This window comes from Carcharodon carcharias, chromosome 6, assembly GCF_017639515.1.
Source record: "Carcharodon carcharias isolate sCarCar2 chromosome 6, sCarCar2.pri, whole genome shotgun sequence".
Taxonomy (NCBI): domain Eukaryota; kingdom Metazoa; phylum Chordata; class Chondrichthyes; order Lamniformes; family Lamnidae; genus Carcharodon; species Carcharodon carcharias.
This window is the reverse complement of record NC_054472.1, coordinates 183,717,929-183,737,729: the sequence shown is the minus strand read 5'-3', so window position 1 is coordinate 183,737,729 and position 19,801 is coordinate 183,717,929. Positions and strand designations below refer to the sequence as shown.

At 44.1% G+C, this 19,801-nt stretch overlaps 1 protein-coding gene across 1 annotated transcript in view; it reads left to right on the top strand.

Moving 5' to 3' along the window:
- The window catches only part of laptm4b (lysosomal protein transmembrane 4 beta), a 198,824-nt gene that overhangs the window by 48,901 nt on the left and 130,122 nt on the right, over positions 1 to 19,801 (top strand). The window contains exons 4-6 of the mRNA XM_041190156.1: positions 3,935 to 4,057; positions 5,621 to 5,719; positions 14,205 to 14,297. Of these exons, the coding sequence (XP_041046090.1) occupies positions 3,935 to 4,057; positions 5,621 to 5,719; positions 14,205 to 14,297 (315 nt within the window). The remainder of the gene's footprint in view (positions 1 to 3,934; positions 4,058 to 5,620; positions 5,720 to 14,204; positions 14,298 to 19,801) is intronic.

The following is a 19,801-nucleotide window of genomic DNA, read 5'->3' as shown; positions in this document are numbered from 1 at the left end:
GACTGGCCTATGATTCCCTGTTTTCTCTCTACTTCCCTTTTTAAATAGTGGGATTACATTAGCTACCCCTCCAATCTGTAGGAAGTGTTCCAGAATCTGGGAAGATGACCACCAATGCATCCACTATTTCTAGGGCCACTTCCTTAAGTACTCTGGGGTGTAGATTATCAGGCCCTGGGGATTTATCGGCCTTCAATCCCATCAATTTCTCCAACACCATTTCCCTACTAATACTGATTTCTTTCAGTTCTTACCTCTCACTAAACCCTGTGTTCTCCAACATTTCTGGTATGTTATTTGTGTCCTCCTTGTGAAGACAGAACCAAAGTATGTATTTAGTTGGTCAGCCACTTCCTTGTTCCCCATTATAAATTCCCCTGTTTCTGAATGTAAGGGACCTACATTTGTCTTAATCAATCTTATTCTCTTCACATACCTATAGAAACTTTTACAGTCAGTTTTTAAGTTCCCCGCAAGCTTACTCTCATAATCTATTTTCCCTTCTTAATCAATCCCTTAGTCCTCCTTTGCTGAATTCTAAAGTGCTCCCAATCCTCAGGTCTGTTGTCTTTTCTGGTCAATTTGTATGGCTCTTCCTTGGATCTAATACTATCTCTAATTTCCCTTGTAAGCCATGGTTTGGACACCTTTCCTATTTTACTGTTTAACACAGGACTACTTGCATGCCAAGCAGCAAGTGATAGACAGAGCTAAGCGATCCCGCAACCAACAGATCATATCTAATCTCTGCAGTCCTGCCGCATCCAGTCGTGAATGAAACAACTCACTGGAGGAGGAGGCTCCACAAATATCCTGATCCTCAATGATGGAGGAGCCCAGCACATCAGTGCAAAAGATAAAGCTGAAGCATTCACAACAATCTTCAGCCAGAATTGCCAAGTAGATGATCCATCTCGGCCTCCTCCGGATGTCCCCAGCACCACTGATGCCAATCTTCAGCCAATTCAATTCACTCCATGTGATATCAAGAAACGGCTGAAGGCACTGGATACTGAAAAGGCTATGGGTCCTGACAATATTCGGGCAGTAGTACTGAAGACTTGTGCTCCAGAACTTGCCGGGCCCTAGCCAAGCTGTTCCAATACAGCAACAATACTGGCATCCATTCGGCTATGTGGAAAATTGCCCAGGTATGTCCTGTATGCAAAAAGTAGGTCAAATCCAACCCAGCCAATTACCCACAGAGATAAAAACAAAAAACTGCGGATGCTGGAAATCCAAAGCAAAAACAGAATTACCTGGAAAAACTCAGCAGGTCTGGCAGCATCGGCGGAGAAGAAAAGAGTTGACATTTCGAGTCCTCATGACCCTTCAACAGAACTGAGTGAATATTAGGAGAGGGATGAAATATAAGCTGCTTTAAGGTGGGTGGGTGGTGGGGGGTGGTGGGGGGAGAGAAGTGGGGAGGGGATGATGTGGTTGTAGGGACAAGCAAACAGTGATAGGAGCAGATAATCAAAAGATGTCACAGACAAAGGAACAAAGAGGTGTTGAAGGTGGTGATATTATCTAAACAAATGTGCTAATTAAGAATGGATGGCAGGGCACTCAAGGTACAGCTCTAGTGGGGGTGGAGTGGAAAGTCTAGCAGGGCATACAAGATTTAAAAATAATGGAAATAGGTGGGAAAAGAAAAATCCAAATAAATTATTGGAAAAAAACAAAAAGAAGGGGGAAGAAACGGAAAGAGGATGGGGATGGAGGAGGGAGTTCAAGATCTAAAGTTGTTGAATTCAATATTTAGTCCGGAAGGCTGTAAAGTGCCTAGTCAGAAGATGAGGTGCCAGTGAAGCCCAACGCAAACTGGAGGAACAGCACCTTATCTTCTGACTAGGCACTTTACAGCCTTCCAGACTGAATATTGAATTCCACAACTTTAGATCTTGAACTCCTTCCTTCCTCCCCACCCCCTTTCCATTTCTTCCCCCTTCCTTTTGTTTTTTCCAATAATTTATGTAGATTTTTCTTTTCCCACCTATTTCCATTATTTTTAAATCTTTTATGCCCTGCTAGTCTTTCTAACCCACCCCCACTAGAGCTGTACCTTGAGTGCCCTGCCATCCATTCTTAATTAGCACATTCATTTAGATAATATCACCACCTTCAACACCCCTTTGTTCCTTTGTCTGTGACATCTTTTGATTATCTGCTCCTATCACTGCTTGTTTGTCCCTACAACCACACCGCCCCCCCCACAACGTCTCTCCCCCCACCTCCCCCCCCACACCTTAAACCAGCTTATATTTCCTAATATTCACTCAGTTCTGTTGAAGGGTCATGAGGACTCGAAACGTCAACTCTTTTCTTCTCCGCCAATGCTGCCAGATCTGCTGAGTTTTTCCAGGTAATTCTGTTTTTGTTCCAGCCAATTACCATCCCATTACTCTACTCTCAATCATCAGTAAAGTAATGGAATGGGTCATCAACAGTGCTATGAAGTGGCACTTGCTTAGCAATAACCCTGCTCACTGACGCCCAGTTTGGGTTCCACCAGGGCCACTCAGCTCCTGACCTCACTACAGCCTTGGTTCAAACATGGACAAAAGAGCTGAACTCCCAAGGTGAGGTGAGAGTGACTGCCCTCGACCTCATGGCAGCATTTGACTGTGTGGCAACAAGGAGACCCAGCAAAACTTAAGTCAATTGGAATTGGAGGAAGACTGTCCACTGGTTGGAGTCATACCTAGCACAAAGGAAAATGGTTGTGGTTGTTGGAGGTCAGTCATCTCAGCTCCATGACATCACTGCAGGAGTTCCTCAGGGTAGTGTCCTAGGCCCAACCATCTTCAGCTGCTTCATCAATGACCTTCCTTCCATCATAAGGTCAGAAGTGGGGATATTCGCTGATGATTGTACAATGTTCAGCACCGTTTGCAACTCCTCAGATACTGAAGCAGTCCATGTCCAAATGCAGCAAGACCTGGACAATATCCAGGCTTGGGCTGACAAGTGGCAAGTAACATTTGCACGACATAAGTGTCAGGCAATGACCATCTCCGACAAGAGAGAATCCAACCATTGCCCCTTGATGTTCCATGGCATTACCATCACTGAATCCCTCACTATCAACATCCTGGGGGTTACCATTGACCAGAAACTGGACTGGACTAGCCATATAAATACTGTGGCTACAAGACCAAGCCAGAGGCTAGAAATAGTGTGACGTGTAGCTCATCTCCTGACTCCCCAAAGCCTGTCCACCATCTATAAGGCACAAGTCAGGAGTGTGATGGAATGCTCCCCACTTGCCTGGATGAGTGCAGCTCCTACGACACTCAAGACGTTTGGCACCATCCAGGACAAAGCAGCTTGCTTGATTGGCACCACATCCACAAAAATTCACTCCCTCCATCACCGATGCACAGTAGCAGCAGTGTGCACCATCTACAAGATGCACTGCAGGAATTCACCAAGGATCCTTAGACAGCACATTCCAAACCCATGAACACCAGCATCTAGAAGGACATGGGCAGCAGATAGATGGGAAAACCGCCACCTGGAAGTTCCCCTCCAAGTCACTCACCATCCTGCCTTGGAAATATATTGCTGTTCCTTCACTGTCGCTGGGTCAAAATCCTGGAATCCTAACAACACTGTGGGTGTACCTACACCACATGAACAGCAGCCATTCAAGAAGGTAGCTCACCACCACCTTCTCAAGGGCAACTAGAGATGGGCAATAAATTCTGGCCCAGCCAACGAATCCCACATCCAGTGAATGAATAATAAAGAAAAACACAACAATGGTGCTTACAGTGTAGCGACAGGTCTCTCGTTCTGTGGAGCATATTTAAAAGAATTGTAGTTTCTGATGTCAGTTTCAACAAAAATGTGTGATGTGGAATCTTATCAAACTGTGTCGGACTTGTCATTTGCAAAACTTACATTTCTTTGTTTCCTCATTGTTTTCCAGCAACTCAGTGCTTGGATCATCCCCTTCTTCTGTTACCAGATCTTTGATTTTGCCCTCAATACTCTTGTAGCCATCAGTGTGGTCGTCTATCCAAACTCCATTCAAGACTACTTGCGACAACTGGTACGAAATGCACAATGTTATGTAAAAGAGTTTGGCACTGAAAGACCAAAAATGACCATTATGGAACATGGGAACAAGAGAAAGCCAGTCCCACAAGCTTGATCTTCCAGTCAATCAGACCATGACTGAGTTGTACCTTCCATCCTTGCTCTGTACCCTTTCACACACTTGCCCGATTAAAATCTATCATTCAGTCTTGAAATTTTCGATTGGCCTCAACCCTCAACAACTGTTTGAGGGACAGAGTTTCAGATTTCTACTACCTTTTGTGTGAGGAAGTGCTCCCCGGTAGCTCTGAGTGGTCTAGCTCCGATTTTAATGTTATATCCTTTCATTCTGGGCTCCACCTATGAAAAGAAATAGTTTCCCTCTATCTACCCTATCAAATATTCTAAACACTTCAGTTAGATTATCCCTAAATCTATTAAGGGAATACAAATCTAGTCTATGCAGCCAGTCTCCATAATTTAACCCTTTAAGCTCCGGTTTCATTCTGGTCAATCTGTACTGCACCTCCTTCGAGACTGAGGTTTCAAAATACTTCTAAACAAAAACAGAACCTGGCAAAGAGGAAAAGAATAGAAGGATAATGTAGATGGTGTTGCTGAAGTCAGGCTGGAGGAGGTCCATGTGAAGCCTGGTCCTGTGTAGTACATTTTCCATTATGACATAATTCCTGAGTTGCGGTGCTCAAAACCCCAGAAACAAGAAGGATGAGCACAGAGGCCTTCAAATGAATGAAAACTTTTCCCACTTGTAGACGTATCTGAAGCTTAGTGATGTAAACTTGAGAAAGTCACTAATAACCCCAATCGGGAATTCAAAAGAGAAGTGGAGGTTGTGACATAATGGTAAGGTCACTGGACAAGTAATCCAGAGGCCCAGGGTAATGCTCTGGGGGGAAGGGGGTGGTTAAATCCTACCATAGCAGCTGGTGAAAATTTGGATTCAATTAATTAATAAACTTTGGAATTGAAAACTAGTCTCAATAACATTTCCACTTTTATTTCGAGTATTATTGCTGTGACTTACTCAGTAATAGTGACCATGAAGCTATCATTGATTGCTGTCCTTACCTGGTCTGGCCTACATGTGACTCCAGACCCACAGCAATGTGGTTAACTCTTAAATGCCCCCTGAATAAGGTGGTTGACTCTTGACTGCTCTCAAGGGCAATTTGGGATGGGCAACAAATGCTGGCCTTGACAGTGGTGCCCACATCCCATGAATGAATTAAAAAAAGTAAAAAATTCTTTACCCAGATAGTGTTGAGAAGGTGCAACTCACTATCACAGAGAATTTTTTGAAACAAATAGCATTAAATGCATTCAAGGGGCAAATAGATAAGTCCATGAGGGGCAAAAGCAAATCAAAGTTGTCTTGATAGGGTTGGATGAAGTTGGTGGTGATGGAGGTGGGGGTGGGGAGGGACTCGTGGGGAGCATAAACATTGACATAGACCATTTTGAACTGATGACCTGTTCCTGTTTTATTAAAATTCTGGACATCTCAATGTCCATGCAGTTCTGGATATCAGTTGTTCTCTACATTGTGTTTCTGCAGCCTGCTAATATCCCACACAAGGAAGATCTCATGTCAATGAATCCAACATGCCTGGTGTTTATTGTTCTTATCTTCATCGGTATCATTCTGGCCTTTAAGGTAAGTTTGAGCTCCCAATTTATCAGATCCTGATTGTTGGGCTGTAAGAGAGATGCATGATTGATGCCACTGTACTTGCTTAGTTTTTGCATCATGTCCTAATTCTTTGGCAAATCACCGTTGACAGTGATTTTTGCCTCTAGAGCCTTAATCCATTATTTTAATTAATGACTCATAATCATCATTTTCAAGAAGGTAATCTTTCACCAATATTATCCAGCTAAAAATATTGCAGGAAAATTAGAGTTGAAAATTGAACAGTTCTACATGGATACAGGTCTAAAATATCCTTTTAAGGGGTATTGTTCTGACTGCAGGCCCAATAAGGATCATTGGCTGCGAACCACACACATTCGAAACTTAAAAGACTTGCGGTGATTTCCAAATATTAATTTGATTGATTAATTGAAAGATGTGAAGGTATTAGAGAGGGTGCAGAAAAGATTCACGAGAATGGTTCCGGGGATGAGGTATTTCAATTACGTGGAGAGATTGGAGAAAGATTGGGACTGTTTTCCTTGGAGAAGAGAAGTTTGAGAGGAGATTGGATGGAAGTGTTCAAAATGTCTGGAGAGAGTAGATAGGGAAAAGCTGTTCCCACTGGCAGTAGGATGGAGAATGGGAGGACATATATTTTAAGGTCATGGGCAAAAAGAAGCCATGGAGACATGAGAAGAACCTTTTGCACACAGCGAGTGTTTAGGATCTGGAACACACTGCCTGAGAGTGTGATGGAGACAGGGCCAGTCGAGGCATTCAGGAGGGAATTGGATTATTATCTGAACAGGAAGAATGTGCAGGGCTACAGGGAGAAGGCAGGGGAGTGGCGCTAGGCGTTTGCTCATTCGGAGAGCCGGTGCAACACAATGGGCTGAATGGCCTCCTTCTGTGCTGTAACAACTGTGTGATTCTGATCAGAACATCATGGTGTAGTATGTGTCTCGGTTTTCAATCTCACTGCTGGCAGGCCAAACTCCCCAAAGACTTGGAAAATTACCCCATTTGGTACTTGTCTATTCCTCCCTAATGTGAACATGGTAGGCATTACCTGATGTATCATTTTTCAAGCCAGTTACCCTAGCTATGTTCAGCGCACAGCAGTGTTGTCTCAACATCAGAAGATTGTGGGTCCAAGGCCCATTCTGTAACATGAGTGCATAATCTAGCTTGACATCCCAGTGCCGTGCTGGGGGTTTGCTGCATTGTTGGCGGTGCCATCACATATTACAAAATTTGCTGATGGCATTAAGCTATGTGACTTGATGAAGATTATGTTAGCAATTGGTATTATTCCCAGGCAAATGAGCCAATTAAATGGATTTCTATCTGGATAGATTTTGATGTGGGTAAATATCCGGTGTACATGAAAAAATATGCCTCTTAGCAAAAATAGAAAAAATGAGTGAATGTTTTCAATCATATTGTGGGTTTGTTGACAGTACACAGGGATCCATTTTAATGGCATTTACCTGCATATTGAGGTAAATTATTCTAACCTTGTATAAATCATGGGTGATGCCACACCTGAAATTTTATCTTCTGAAGAAAAATGTTGTATTGCTGAAAAAAGGGACACGTCGAAGCTTTTCATCTTGCACTCTTCAGGACACTCGCAAGGATACCAATATAAGGGGAGAACAACAATTTATACTGTATGTGAAGAGACTTGTGATTGGTTGACAAGTGGACCAATCAGCACTCTCTTCACATATAGTATAAATTGTTGTTTTCCCCTTATACTGGTATTCTTGTGAATGTCCCGATGAGAGCAAGATGAAAAGCTTAAAACTGTTGTATTGGGAAGGTTCATGAAAGAGCAACCATGATTCCGAAACAAGAGGCTAGGTATAGAGACAGACTGTCATGCTGGATTTGTTTTCATTAGAGGAAAGAAGATTGAGATGAGACATAACCCAGGCTTTCAGGGATTGGTAAAAGTAACTTAGATACAAGTAGTTGACTTAAATTGGATATTGAGCACAAGACTAAAAGACTTGGGTACAAAGTTAACACATTTCAAACAAAACAAAACACTAAAATTGTTACTTTTATCAATTCATTAGAATTAAAGTAGTTATTGGTGTCAATCAACGCCTTTTATAAAAGTTTAATAAATATCTGTTTAGGAGAGGGATCAGATTGTGTAAAAAAGTACAAATAGGGATGATAGAATGTTGTGTGGTATATTATGGTTCCTGACCTAAACATTGGTGTATTATGCAACAGGATTAAGGGTAAGCAATTGGGATGTAAAGATTGCCTGGCATTTTTGGACTTTCAATGCACTTGTTTTTAAGAGGAACTTTACAGGCATTTTCCTCAGGAAATGAAGTGTAGATTCCATCACATTGTCAGGATATGAGAAGGGTTGAGGGGTGATGGGCATTGATGGAGGAGTGGGGGGGAGGGTGGGGGGTGGTTTCAGCTATTTAGCACAGAAAGGAGGAGAATGTTTTCACGCAAAGTCTCAAAGTGTTATGAATCTTTAGAATTCTTTATCCCAGAGAGCTATAGATGCTCAGTTGTTGAGTATGTTGAAAACAAATGTCGTTAGACTTTTGGGTACTAAGGGAATTGAGGGATATGGGGATAATACAGAAGGATGGAGTTGAGGAAGAAGATCAGCCATGATTTGTTGAATGGAGGAGCAGGCTCGAGGAGCCAAATATTATACTCTGGAAAGCCACCTGATGGTGGATAGAGTTGGACCCTATCTTCACATACTTTTATAAGCACTTATTTACAGAGGTACGCATTAAATAGACATACCTCCTCACCCAACGACCACAGTTTCAGTCTGTTCCTATCTATAGGGGCACAAGTGAATCCCCAGTTAATGTCGAAAACCTGCATACAATTGAATACGAATAATATACAATTAACACCAAATACTTACTTCAGCTCCTATTTCTTATGTCACATGATGTTCCTGGATATCCTCCCATTCAAATAAAACCAAAACAATTTTAGAAACATATTTTTCGTAAGCATAATACCCCTTTAAAATGGCACCATCTAAACACTAATTCTGATTGTAGTACATTAGCGGGGAGAGAGAAAGTAGATAATGGAATGGATGTGTTTTCATTTCTCAGATTATTAATGGAAATGGAGCAGAAAGAGTCCTGTAATTTTCAAAGATCAAATAACACATCTGTGTATTTTGAACTGGAGCCTCTTCCTGCTTACTATAATGTGCAATTTTATTCTCCCTACCTGTTATAGCAGGAGTTTTGTTTTAGGATTTGAAATTTTATGCATAAATATATTAGAAGCTGCCAAGAAAAATTAGTAGTCAATGGATTAAACTGATGTTAAAGGATCTGGAATCAACACAGTTCATGGGATAATATTGTTGCTGGCTGGAGTTAGATATTTTCTAGTCCTGCTAACTGGATTCAAGCCCTTCCACAGTCATTACAGCCCTGTCTCAGGATATGAAGATTGATGTTGTCTGCTGGAATACGTTGCTTTTATCAGATTTGAATCTACATTAAACAGCAGCAGAGACTGACCTGGCAATGCTGGAATCGGAAAAACACACAGAAGAAAACTTCTAGACGGAGGTGAAGATCAAACCCATAAAAATCGGAAATCTGAAATAGCGATGGAAAATGAAGCAAGTGCTCAGCAAGGTCGTCAGAATCTGAGAGAACATTTTCAGCTGAAGTATTTCAAGCTGTGATGAAGATTGGCTAGGAACCAATTTTTATTCTCAGGAAAGGAGTATAAGAATTGCTAAACAAAATAAAGACCAGGGTCTGTCTAGGTCTTCTACTGTTAGTCTCACGATACAAGTGTAGTGGAGCTGTTAACTAATCACAGCAGTCAATCTCTACCAATCAGTCTACAGTTAGTTTACAACACACCCCAAATGGCAGGAGTTAAAATAGCGAGTGTCGGAGAGCTTTGGGAACTGTGAGTGGGATTTCCTGGTCCCGTCCACAGTGGAATCATTACGGGCGGGGCTGGAATCACACAGAATCACAGAATCACAGTGCAGAAGAGGCCCTTCGGCCCATCGAGTCTGCACCGACACGTGAGAAACACCTGACCTACCTACCTAATCCCATTTACCAGCACTTGGCCCATAGTCTTGAATGTTATGACGTGCCAAGTGCTCATCCAGGTACTTTTTAAAGGATGTGAGGTAACCCGCCTCCACCACCCTCCCAGGCAGCACATTCCAGACTGTCACCACCCTCTGGGTAAAAATGGTTTTCCTTACATCCCCCCTAAACCTCCTGCCCCTCACCTCGAACTTGTGTCCCCTTGTGACTGACCCTTGAACTAAGGGTAACAACTGCTCCCTATCCACCCTGTCCATGCCCCTCATAATCTTGTACATCTCGATCAGGTCGCCCCTCAGTCTTCTCTGCTCCAACGAAAACAACCCAAGTCTATCCGACCTCTCTTCCACCTTACAGGGTGGAAAATCCCACCCTGTAAGTCCAAAATCCCCTGTTCCTTCTAAGAACCCACCACATCTCATGTCTCAAATTATTCTCCCAAAATGTTACTTTCTGAAAGAACTCCCTTTAGTTTTCCTACAAACAATGTGCTTTCCACTGATTGTTTTGCTGTCACACTCCCTGCTTGGATTTTAGTCATTTTATATCGACAGCTTTGTGTATATCAATGAAGCGAATTTTATTTCTAATTTGTGGTTTTGTTATGAAGCAACGAGGCAGATCACAAGACCAGCAACCCCAACAGGAGGTTTAGAAAATGCTCTTTGAACTGCTCACGCCCGCCATTTGAACCTTGGGTTTTAGTACGAGGTTGTGCCTCAGCTTAGTGCACGGCACTCTCCTGCCTGAGTCAGGAAGTTATGGGTTCAAGATAAACTCTAGAGCACAAATCTAGTCTCAGGGTGCCACTGCAGTACTGATAGAGTGCTGCATTGTCAGAGATGTGGTCATTGGGTGTGGTGAAATGTCAAACCAGGGCCTGGTTTGCCTCTTGGATCCCATGGCGCTAATTTAAAGAATAGGTGGTGGGGGGGGGGGGTTCCTTATTTCTTAATCGCTCTATGTTTTATGAGCCTCATTATGTTCACCATATGGAAAAGGTATTGACTGTGCAGACACAATGCTATTTGATACGGAAACTATTCTGAAGTCTTCAAACACTTTGGAGGTGAAATACTCCCGTCACATGAAACGTGAATTGACTGCCTATATGACACCACAGCCAACTTTCCACCCCATTGACTTGGGCTGCTGATTGGCTACGAGCCACAGTTGAGGTACCGCATGTAGTCCTGGCGACAGCACTATAGAAAGGAGCAAGAGACGGTACAGAGGAGATTTATGAGGTTGCCTGGACTGGAGAACGTTAGTTATGGGGAACGGTTGGATGGGTTGGGATGGGTTGCTCTCTTTGGAACAGAGGAGGCTGAAGGAAATCTAACTGAACTGTATAAATTTATGAGGGGTCTAGATAGAGTGGATAGGAAAGTCCTATTCCCCCTGGTTGCGGGGTCCAGAACTAGAAGGAATAGATTTAGGGTAAGAGGTAGGAGATTTAGACGGGATTTAAGGAGAAATGTTTTTATCCGTAGGATGGTAGGTGTCTGGAACTCACTGTCTGAAAGGGTGATAGATGTAGAAACCCTGATCACATTTATAAAGTTCTTGGATGTGCATTTGAAGTTCCATCACCTACATGGCTGGAAAGAGCTGTAAAGTGTGATTAGGATGGATGGCTACTTGTCAGCTAGCCTGGACACAATGGGCCGATTGGCCTCTTTCCATCCTGTAAATTGCTATCATTTCTCTCAGCCTGTTTTGCTGCATATTGAACATCATCAAGAGAAAAGAGACCCAGCCTGTTTATCCTTTCCTGGTAGGTAGCTCTAGTATTATCTTTGTAAATCTTTTATTGCACCATCTCCAATGCCTCTATTTCACTTCTTACAATCCAGTGAGCAGAACTGTGCACAACATTCCTAAGAATCGCTTAACCAGATTTCGATTCAAGTTCCACATAACTTCTCTGCATTCAGTTCCATCCCTCTCGAAATGTTATCCCTATATGATCTGGGATTGTAGTGCTGATGTGCCCAGGCTGGTACTGTGGAGAATTGTGGGTTTAACCCTATCATGGCATCTATGAACTATAAAAGGTTAATGTTCGATATGTAAGTAGACAGCCTACATCATCGGTGATGTAAGATCACATGACAACAGAGTATGCTGAGGGATAGTTCTATGTAGAGCCTCGTGCTAAACCTTGCACAGTTCATAGTTAGTGGAGTGTTCAATAAAAGGTAAAGTTTACAAACAGCCTTGCCTCCAGCAGTCTCTCTCAATCCTGACCAAGGACAGCCTCATCTAAGACCACAGTGATAGTCACAGATGAGGTAGGATTCAGTTGATCTGAAGATTAGTAGGGTAGCATTAGAGTTAAACTGAACATTGAAATAGGTTTTTTTGAAGCAAGTACAGAGGGAGGGAAAGGGGGGAGGAGAGAACAGAAGGCAAGGTCTGTGATAGGATGGAAGGCAGGAGAGATTAAATGAGGTACAGGATAATGGTCTGGCAGCATCGGCGGAGAAGAAAAGAGTTGACGTTTCGAGTCCTCATGACTCGAAAGTTCTGTCGAAGGGTCATGAGGACTCGAAACGTCAACTCTTTTCTTCTCCGCCGATGCTGCCAGACCTGCTGAGTTTTTCCAGGTAATTCTGTTTTTGTTTTGGATTTCCAGCATCCGCAGTTTTTTTGTTTTTATACAGGATAATGGTGCAAGGCAAAAGGAGATGGTAATGGAATAAGTAAAGAAATAAAAGATAGGTCTAGAGGAGGTGTAAATGGTCAGGGTGGGGGGGGGGGAAGGAGAAGCAAAGACAAGCTGAAAAAGAGGAGTTGGGTCCCATGGCCTTGTCAGGAAGATATAATAATTCTCATAATGTTCTTGGAATTTATTGTGTAATAGTGGGGTGTGTCTATGTGTCTGTATGTGTGTGTGTGTGTGTGTGTGTGAGGCTTAATTGAATTAATAGCTAATCTGGGTGCTTTGACGCATGAAGAGAAGTTAGGTTTGAAATGTTATTTAGGTAAACATGGGGAAATTTAGAAACACAGATGTCAAGGGAACATCTGCATTTTTAAATAAACCAGACCAGATGGTTTTCAAAGGAGGGGGTGAAATGTGTCACCTAGCCAGGTGAAGTTTAAAGAGTGTGCTTATTTTTCCCAAAGATTACTGGTAAAACTTAGAGCTATGGAATCACATGAGGGGACATGTTTCATTACATTTTTAAAAAATTATTCCTTTGCATCTCTCTTCACCTCCCCGAGGCAGCTCCGTGCCTCAGGGAGATTCAGGGAGAATATGAAGTGCTCACTCGCACACATGCATGAAGTTCGCATTTGGCCTGCTCACCCTCCTCCCACCTCCCCCCACCACCCCCACCCTCCCCTCCCCACCCCTGCACAGGTAGCACTTAGTGCTGCCGCTTGCGTTTCATGCTGGGCAGGACTTAATCGGCCTTAATCGGCCCGCCCAGTGTGAAATCACAGTGCGGTGCCAATTGTGAGTAGCGGTTGGCTTCCAGACCACCCCTGCCCACCCCCACCAAACACCCCACCAAGGGCAAAATTCTGCCCCATATTTCTTTGCTTGGGTCTTTTAAAATCTATGTATCTTACTGTTGCCTTAGAAAGTATAACTGAGAGTTAGATTGATTAGGAGATTTAGAAGTTATTATAGTATGTATTTAAAAATCATTTCTCTTATTAATAAATGTTTAATTTAATTTTGTAGGAAACCTTTAAGACTTGGTGGTCTTATTACCACTGAATCCAAGGCACACGTCTCAAAATTTAAACACATTGCAAAACAAGTTGTGGCAGTTGTCTCAAATTACCCTTTGGGATTTGAACAACTCAGCATTCACCATCGGCTGTGTCAAAATGTGGCAGCAGAAAGATAGGTAGACCCCCCAAGGGTGTGGACCATCCCACCAGCTGTGTACTGATAGGGAATCCCCACCCCGAGCACCAATCTGCACCTTCTCCACTGCCAGTGGTTATGATGTAGACTTTCCCCATTACCAGAACCTGCTGTCAGAGAAATCATTAACATCTAAAGCCTGTGACCCTGGCAGTGACACTCCATGTTCAAAAAAATCCGAACAGACTGTCGCATCCACACTAACAAATATAGATAAGTAACAATTTGCAAAACAGAGCCTAAAATGTTGAAAATATTTTGATACAGGATTTTGGTCTATACGTTTATCTCTTGGGCTTGTCAAATTTGTGTAACGTAACACACTCTTTAAACTTCACCTGGCTAGGTGACACATTTCACTCCCTCTTTTGAAAACAATCTAGCCTGGTCTATTTAAAAAGGCAAATGTCCCCTTGACGTCTATGTTTCTAAACTTCCCCATGTTTACCTAATTAACATTTCAAACCTAACTTCTCTTCTTACATTATGTGAAAAATGAATTAAAAGCTTAATCTTCTGTATTTTACAGGCATACCTAATTGGCTGTGTCTGGAACTGCTACAGGTACATCAACAGCAGACATTCGGCCGATGTTTTAGTCTACGTCACCAATGACACTGCAGTAAGCATTAATATCAAGGCTTTCATTTCTCCTCATTTGCATTGTTTTCCTCTCCTCCAGGAGAAGGTTTGACTGATCACCATCCCCTTCTTAGCCCTTAGAAAGTTAAGTAAATCACAGCTTCCCTCCCAGAGGGGTAGACCGTTGGATGAACTTTAGACAATCTGCTCCATTACATTTCTTGGGCCGCATTTTCAAAGCAAGGCCGAGAAAGCGGTTCCCGGATGAATTCTGAATCCTGTGCCTCAACTGTGTCCTGTGATGCTATTTTGAAATGTAAATGCCCTAATTAGGCAGAAGCCAAATTAGTGACACTGGATGTCTTGCGCGTATCCTGTGTGTGAGTGTTTTTAGATCAACTGATGTATAATCCAAAGTAGTAAGGCCTGCATGGCTCTCCATATCTGAGTGGCAGCTCATGGTTAATCTTAACCCCAGAAAAACTGTGGGTTTTGTTCGAGTGGGAAGTTAAAAGTCTAAAAATCTGAAACCTGATCCCATTCCACATGGAAGGTGCCCACTTCCAATTTTAACAGGTGCAGGATGAGAGGTGGACAACCAACCTGCTAGCAGCGCTCAGGATGTTCATTCAAATTTATAATAAGGCTGTGTGCCTCCGATGTTAGTAATGGTTCTATTCTGACCTATGCTGGTCCCTGTGCTCAGGAAACCCGGCAGATGAAAGGAGATGAGAAGAGCTGAATCCAGGAGGTAACTCTTTTTACAGCACAGCTTGTGGGTCAGGAGGAGCAGGAAATGTTTCCTCTAGGCCCAACAAGTTACCCTATAAATCCCCCACTCCAACACTACCCGAATGTGATCTGAATGCTCCCTCCCAACCCTATAGTCAGAGACTCCCAATACCATCTGCCTCCCCTCCTAGACACAGTAGGATGCTTGTGAGACTCAAATCTCCTGGTTTCTTGTGCCTAGGAGCCCCGCACACCCCACGCCCCCACCCCCTTCCCCCATATGGAATGTACCTTGGAGATAAGATCAGGGTTTATTTCTCCTTTACAGCAATTGAAATGAGAATAATCTTAAGATAAAAAACAAAAAACTGCAGATGCTGGAAATCCAACACAAAAACAGAATTACCTGGAAAAACTCAGCAGGTCTGGCAGCATCGGCGGAAAAGAAAAGAGTTGACGTTTCGGGTCCTCATGACCCTTCAACAGAACTGTTGAAGGGTCATGAGGACTCGAAACGTCAACTCTTTTCTTCTCTGAGAATAATCTTAGTTATGCCATTCTGCCCAAGGTTGTTAACTAAGCGTTCATTGTGAATGCTTTCTTGCGAAATTATCATTGTCCTTTGGTTCCTACTCCAAATTTCATCCCCTAGCCATCGACTTCACCCATCTCCTTGGTAACTGATTAAACTAGACTGTTCATTTCTGACCTCAAGATGAGCTTCTGATTACATATCCGCACCATCACTAAGGCTACCTTTTTCCATTTCTGTAACACCCCCCTACTTCACCCCTGCCTCAGCTCATCTTCTGCTGAAACCCTCATCCATTCTTCTGTTACCTCTGAATTTGACCATTCCAGCAGTCTCCTGGTCAGCCTCCCAAACCCCACCCTCTGTAAATTTGAGGTCCTCCAAAGTTCTGCTTGCTGTGCCCTTACTTGTACCAAGCCTCATTCCCCTATCACCCCTGTGCACGTGGTCCTACATCAACACCCGGAGAGGTAAGGTCTCGGTTTTAAAATTCTTACCCTTGTTTTCAATTCCCTCCATGGCCTCACCCTCTCTGGAATGTCCTGTAGCCCCTCAGCCCTCTGAGATGCATGTGCTCCCCTAATTCTGGCCTCTTGAGCATTCCCGATTTAATCATTGATATCTGTGCCTTCAGCTGCCTGGCCCCCTAGCTCTGGAATTCCCATCATAAACCTTCCCATGTTGCTATCTCATTTTCCTCCTTCAAGACACTATTTAGAACCAATCTCACTGACCAAACACTTGGTCATCTGACCCCCCCGGCACCCCCTTTATGTGACTCAGTTTTGTTTTATAAAGCTCCTGTGAAGCACCTTGGGATGGTATGTTACATTTCAGGTGCTACGTAAATACAAATGGTTGTTGTTGAAAAATTGTCAATCTGATACTCAAGTGCAAAGTTGGAAACCGATATTATGTCACTGCTGCTGAGAAATACATCAGCACATTCATCCTGCTGAAAGATGTAAGATGCTGAGGGAGTTTTACAGGGTCAATATAGAAAAGGTGTTTCTTCTCGTGGGGGGAATCCAGAACGAGGGGGCACAGTTTAAAAATAAGGGATCTTGCATTGAAGACCGAGATGAGGAGGAATTTCTTCCCTCAGAGGGTGATTCGTGTTTGGATTTCTCCTCACCAGAGAGCAGTGGGGATTGGGTGATTGAATATATTTGAGGCTGAGTTAGACAGATTTTTGATCTACAGGGGAGTCAACGGTCATGAGGGAAAGGCAAGAAAGCGGTGTTAAGGTCGCAGTCAGATCAGCCATTGAACAGTGTAGCATGCTCGAGGGACCGAATGGCCCACTCCTGCTTGCATTCTTATGATCTTTTAATCATCGGCACATAATAAAGGCATCATGACAAATGGCCAAGGCAACCTCTAATTGTATGTTAATAGCTGAAGCTCCTGGTGTGTTCCAAATCGAACTTGAAATCAACTAAGATACAGGCATCAGGAGGACATTACAAACACATTGGGCCGAATCTGGGCTTGAGACCAAAAATCAGTTTCTCCGACGTCGGGATGAACTGTCGGAATTCTGTCCTTGGGACTTTAAATAAAGATGGGTCAAGCTTCCCGTCCAGCAATATTGGGAAGTCCTTTTGCGTGTATCAGCGCATCATACATTCTCATCAAAAGGCCGCCTCGCCGGAAGTAAGTTCCCCCTCCAAATGAAGCCCCCCGCCAGTCAGGAATTAGAACGTCCACTTTGATGACTATATATAAGTGGGGGAGCACCTGGTGAGGCCGACCTCTTCCACGATTGACAGTGAGTTGCCGCTGCGTTGTCCCCTTAAGGGAGTGTCTGTAAATGCCAGCCTACACTTGGGGCTGGGAGGTGTGGTGACCAGTGAAGCAGTGTGGGGGGTGGGGGGGCAAGGGCAGAGCAGTGGCCAGGCAAAGGTGGAAGGGATAGGGTCGGTGCCCTTTGACCCCGAGGTAACAGCAGAGGCAGCGATTCCCTGCCCGCTCTGCTGTAAGATTCACCCTGCTCCGCGCCGCTACACGCATAATGAGCTGACCAGCGTCAGGTCACGCGTGGTCAGCTGTCCTCTCACCCCACCCCGCCCCCACAGCAGCTACCACTCCGACTGCCACTCCCACCACTGAACTTCGACTCTCTGGAACAGCAGCTTCCGCCCACGGAAACATCTGTGGCGGGGATTTTGCCCTCGTCCGCCGGGGGTGGGCGGGGCCGGACCGTGATGTCACATTGGCGGGCCAGTGAAGACCCGCCCAGCGTGAATCGCATGCTGCAGTGGTCAGCGCTGCCTGTGTAAGTGTGTGTGGGTGGGGGGTGAGGGGGGGGTGGGGAGAGTGAATGTGGACCTCACGCATGCACGTTGCTGGGGGCTGGAAAAGCCTCATGAGGCACAGAGCTCATCAGGGAGATGAAGAGTTTTGAAAATATTAAGGTGTACAATTAGCCGTCCCCTCATGTGATTCTGTCACACGAGCAGGGACATGTTAGAAATTAGGATGAGGGTTTTGAAAAAAAACTTTTAATGACGGATCGAAACCTCATTCCGCCCGCGGATGAGGTTTCGCGAGAAAAACGTAAAGGCCGCTTGGCCTTTTTGCCTGCCCGCCAACCGTAATGAGACCATAAAGACATAGGAGCAGAAATTAGGCCATTCGGCCCATCGAGTCTGCTCCACCATTCAATCATGGCTGATAAGTTTCTCAACCACATTCTCCCGCCTTCTCCCCGTAACCTTTGATCCCCTTACCAATCAAGAACCTATCTATCTCAGTCTTAAATACACTCAATGACCTGGCCTTCACAGCCTTCTGTGGCAATGAAATCCATAGATTCACCACTCTCTGGCTAAAGAAGTTTCTCCTCATCTCTGTTCTAAAAGGTCTTCCCTTTACTCTTGAGGCTGTGTCCTCAGGTCCTAGTCTCTCCTACTAATGGAAACATCTTCCCCACGTCCACTCTATCCAGGCCTTTCAGTATTCTGTAAGTTTCAATCAGTTCCCCCCTCATCCTTCTAAACTCCATCGAGTATAGACCCAGAGTCCTCAAACGTTCCTCATATGTTAAGCCTTTCATTACCAGCATTGCTTTTGCCTTCCTAACTACCGACTCAACCTGCAAGTTAACCTTAAGAGAATCCTGGACTAGGACTCCCAAGTCCCTTTGCACTCCAGATTTCTGAATTCCCTCCCCATTTAGAAAATAGTCTATGCCTCTATTCTTCCTACCAAAGTGCATGACCTCACACTTCCCCACGTTGTATTCCATCTGCCACTTCTTTGCCCATTCTCCTAACCTGTCCAAATCCTTCTGCAGCCTCCCCGCCTCCTCAATACTACCTGTACCTCCACCTATCTTTGTATCATCTGCAAACTTAGCCAGGATGTCCTCAGTTCCTTCATCTAGATCATTATTGTATAAAGTGAAAAGTTGTGGTCCTAACACTGACCCCTGTGGAACTCCACTAGTCACTGGCCGCCATCCTGAGAAGGACCCCCTTATCCCCACTCTCTGCCTCCTGCCAGACAGCCAATCTTCTATCCATGCTAGTACCTTACCTAGTAAGGTTGGACGGACAGTGAAAAATTTAAATCAGTTGGATTGTTAATGGTCTCCATAGGCCTTCTAGCCATTGACGGGCATGCTGCGTGTGCCCGCCGACTGAAATATCGTGCGAGTGAACGATGGCGTCGGGATGCTCGCCTGACGCGCTTGTGCATCATTTTACACTCGAGTGGGTCTGGCCGTCCAGTGAAAAATCCTGGCCCCGAGGCTTGCTTTAAGGAGTAACATACCGCTTAGTTTTTAACCTAACATGAGAAATTGTCAGTGCAAACACACGACGGTGGTAGACACATTTGGTGATGATGTGCTGGTGGTAGAGAAGAGGGGAATGGGGAGAAGATTTAAGATTATATTTATTGTATTCCTGTCCAATATTGGCATGTCCAGAAGTTCAGGCAGTTGCCAAAACTGAAAGGTAACGTTTAGATATCTTAGACAACATGTTGTGTGATTCTGAAATGTTACCATGAGAACATTTCACAAATCTGCTCTCATCTCAGTAACCAGCTTTGCGCCTAAATTCCAGCCCTCGTGCTCTGCTCTCTGAGACTGAACAGGCTCGAGGGGCTGAATGGCCCACTCCTGGTCCTATGTTGCTAGGTCTACCTCCACCTTGAGCGACAGAGCCACCAGCCACGTGTTCTGAAATCTTTACTCACCCACTTAGGTTCTTCTCTCCAACACCTAGAAAAATCTTCTGAAAATTTATCTCATTGACTTTCCTTTTGGTGGG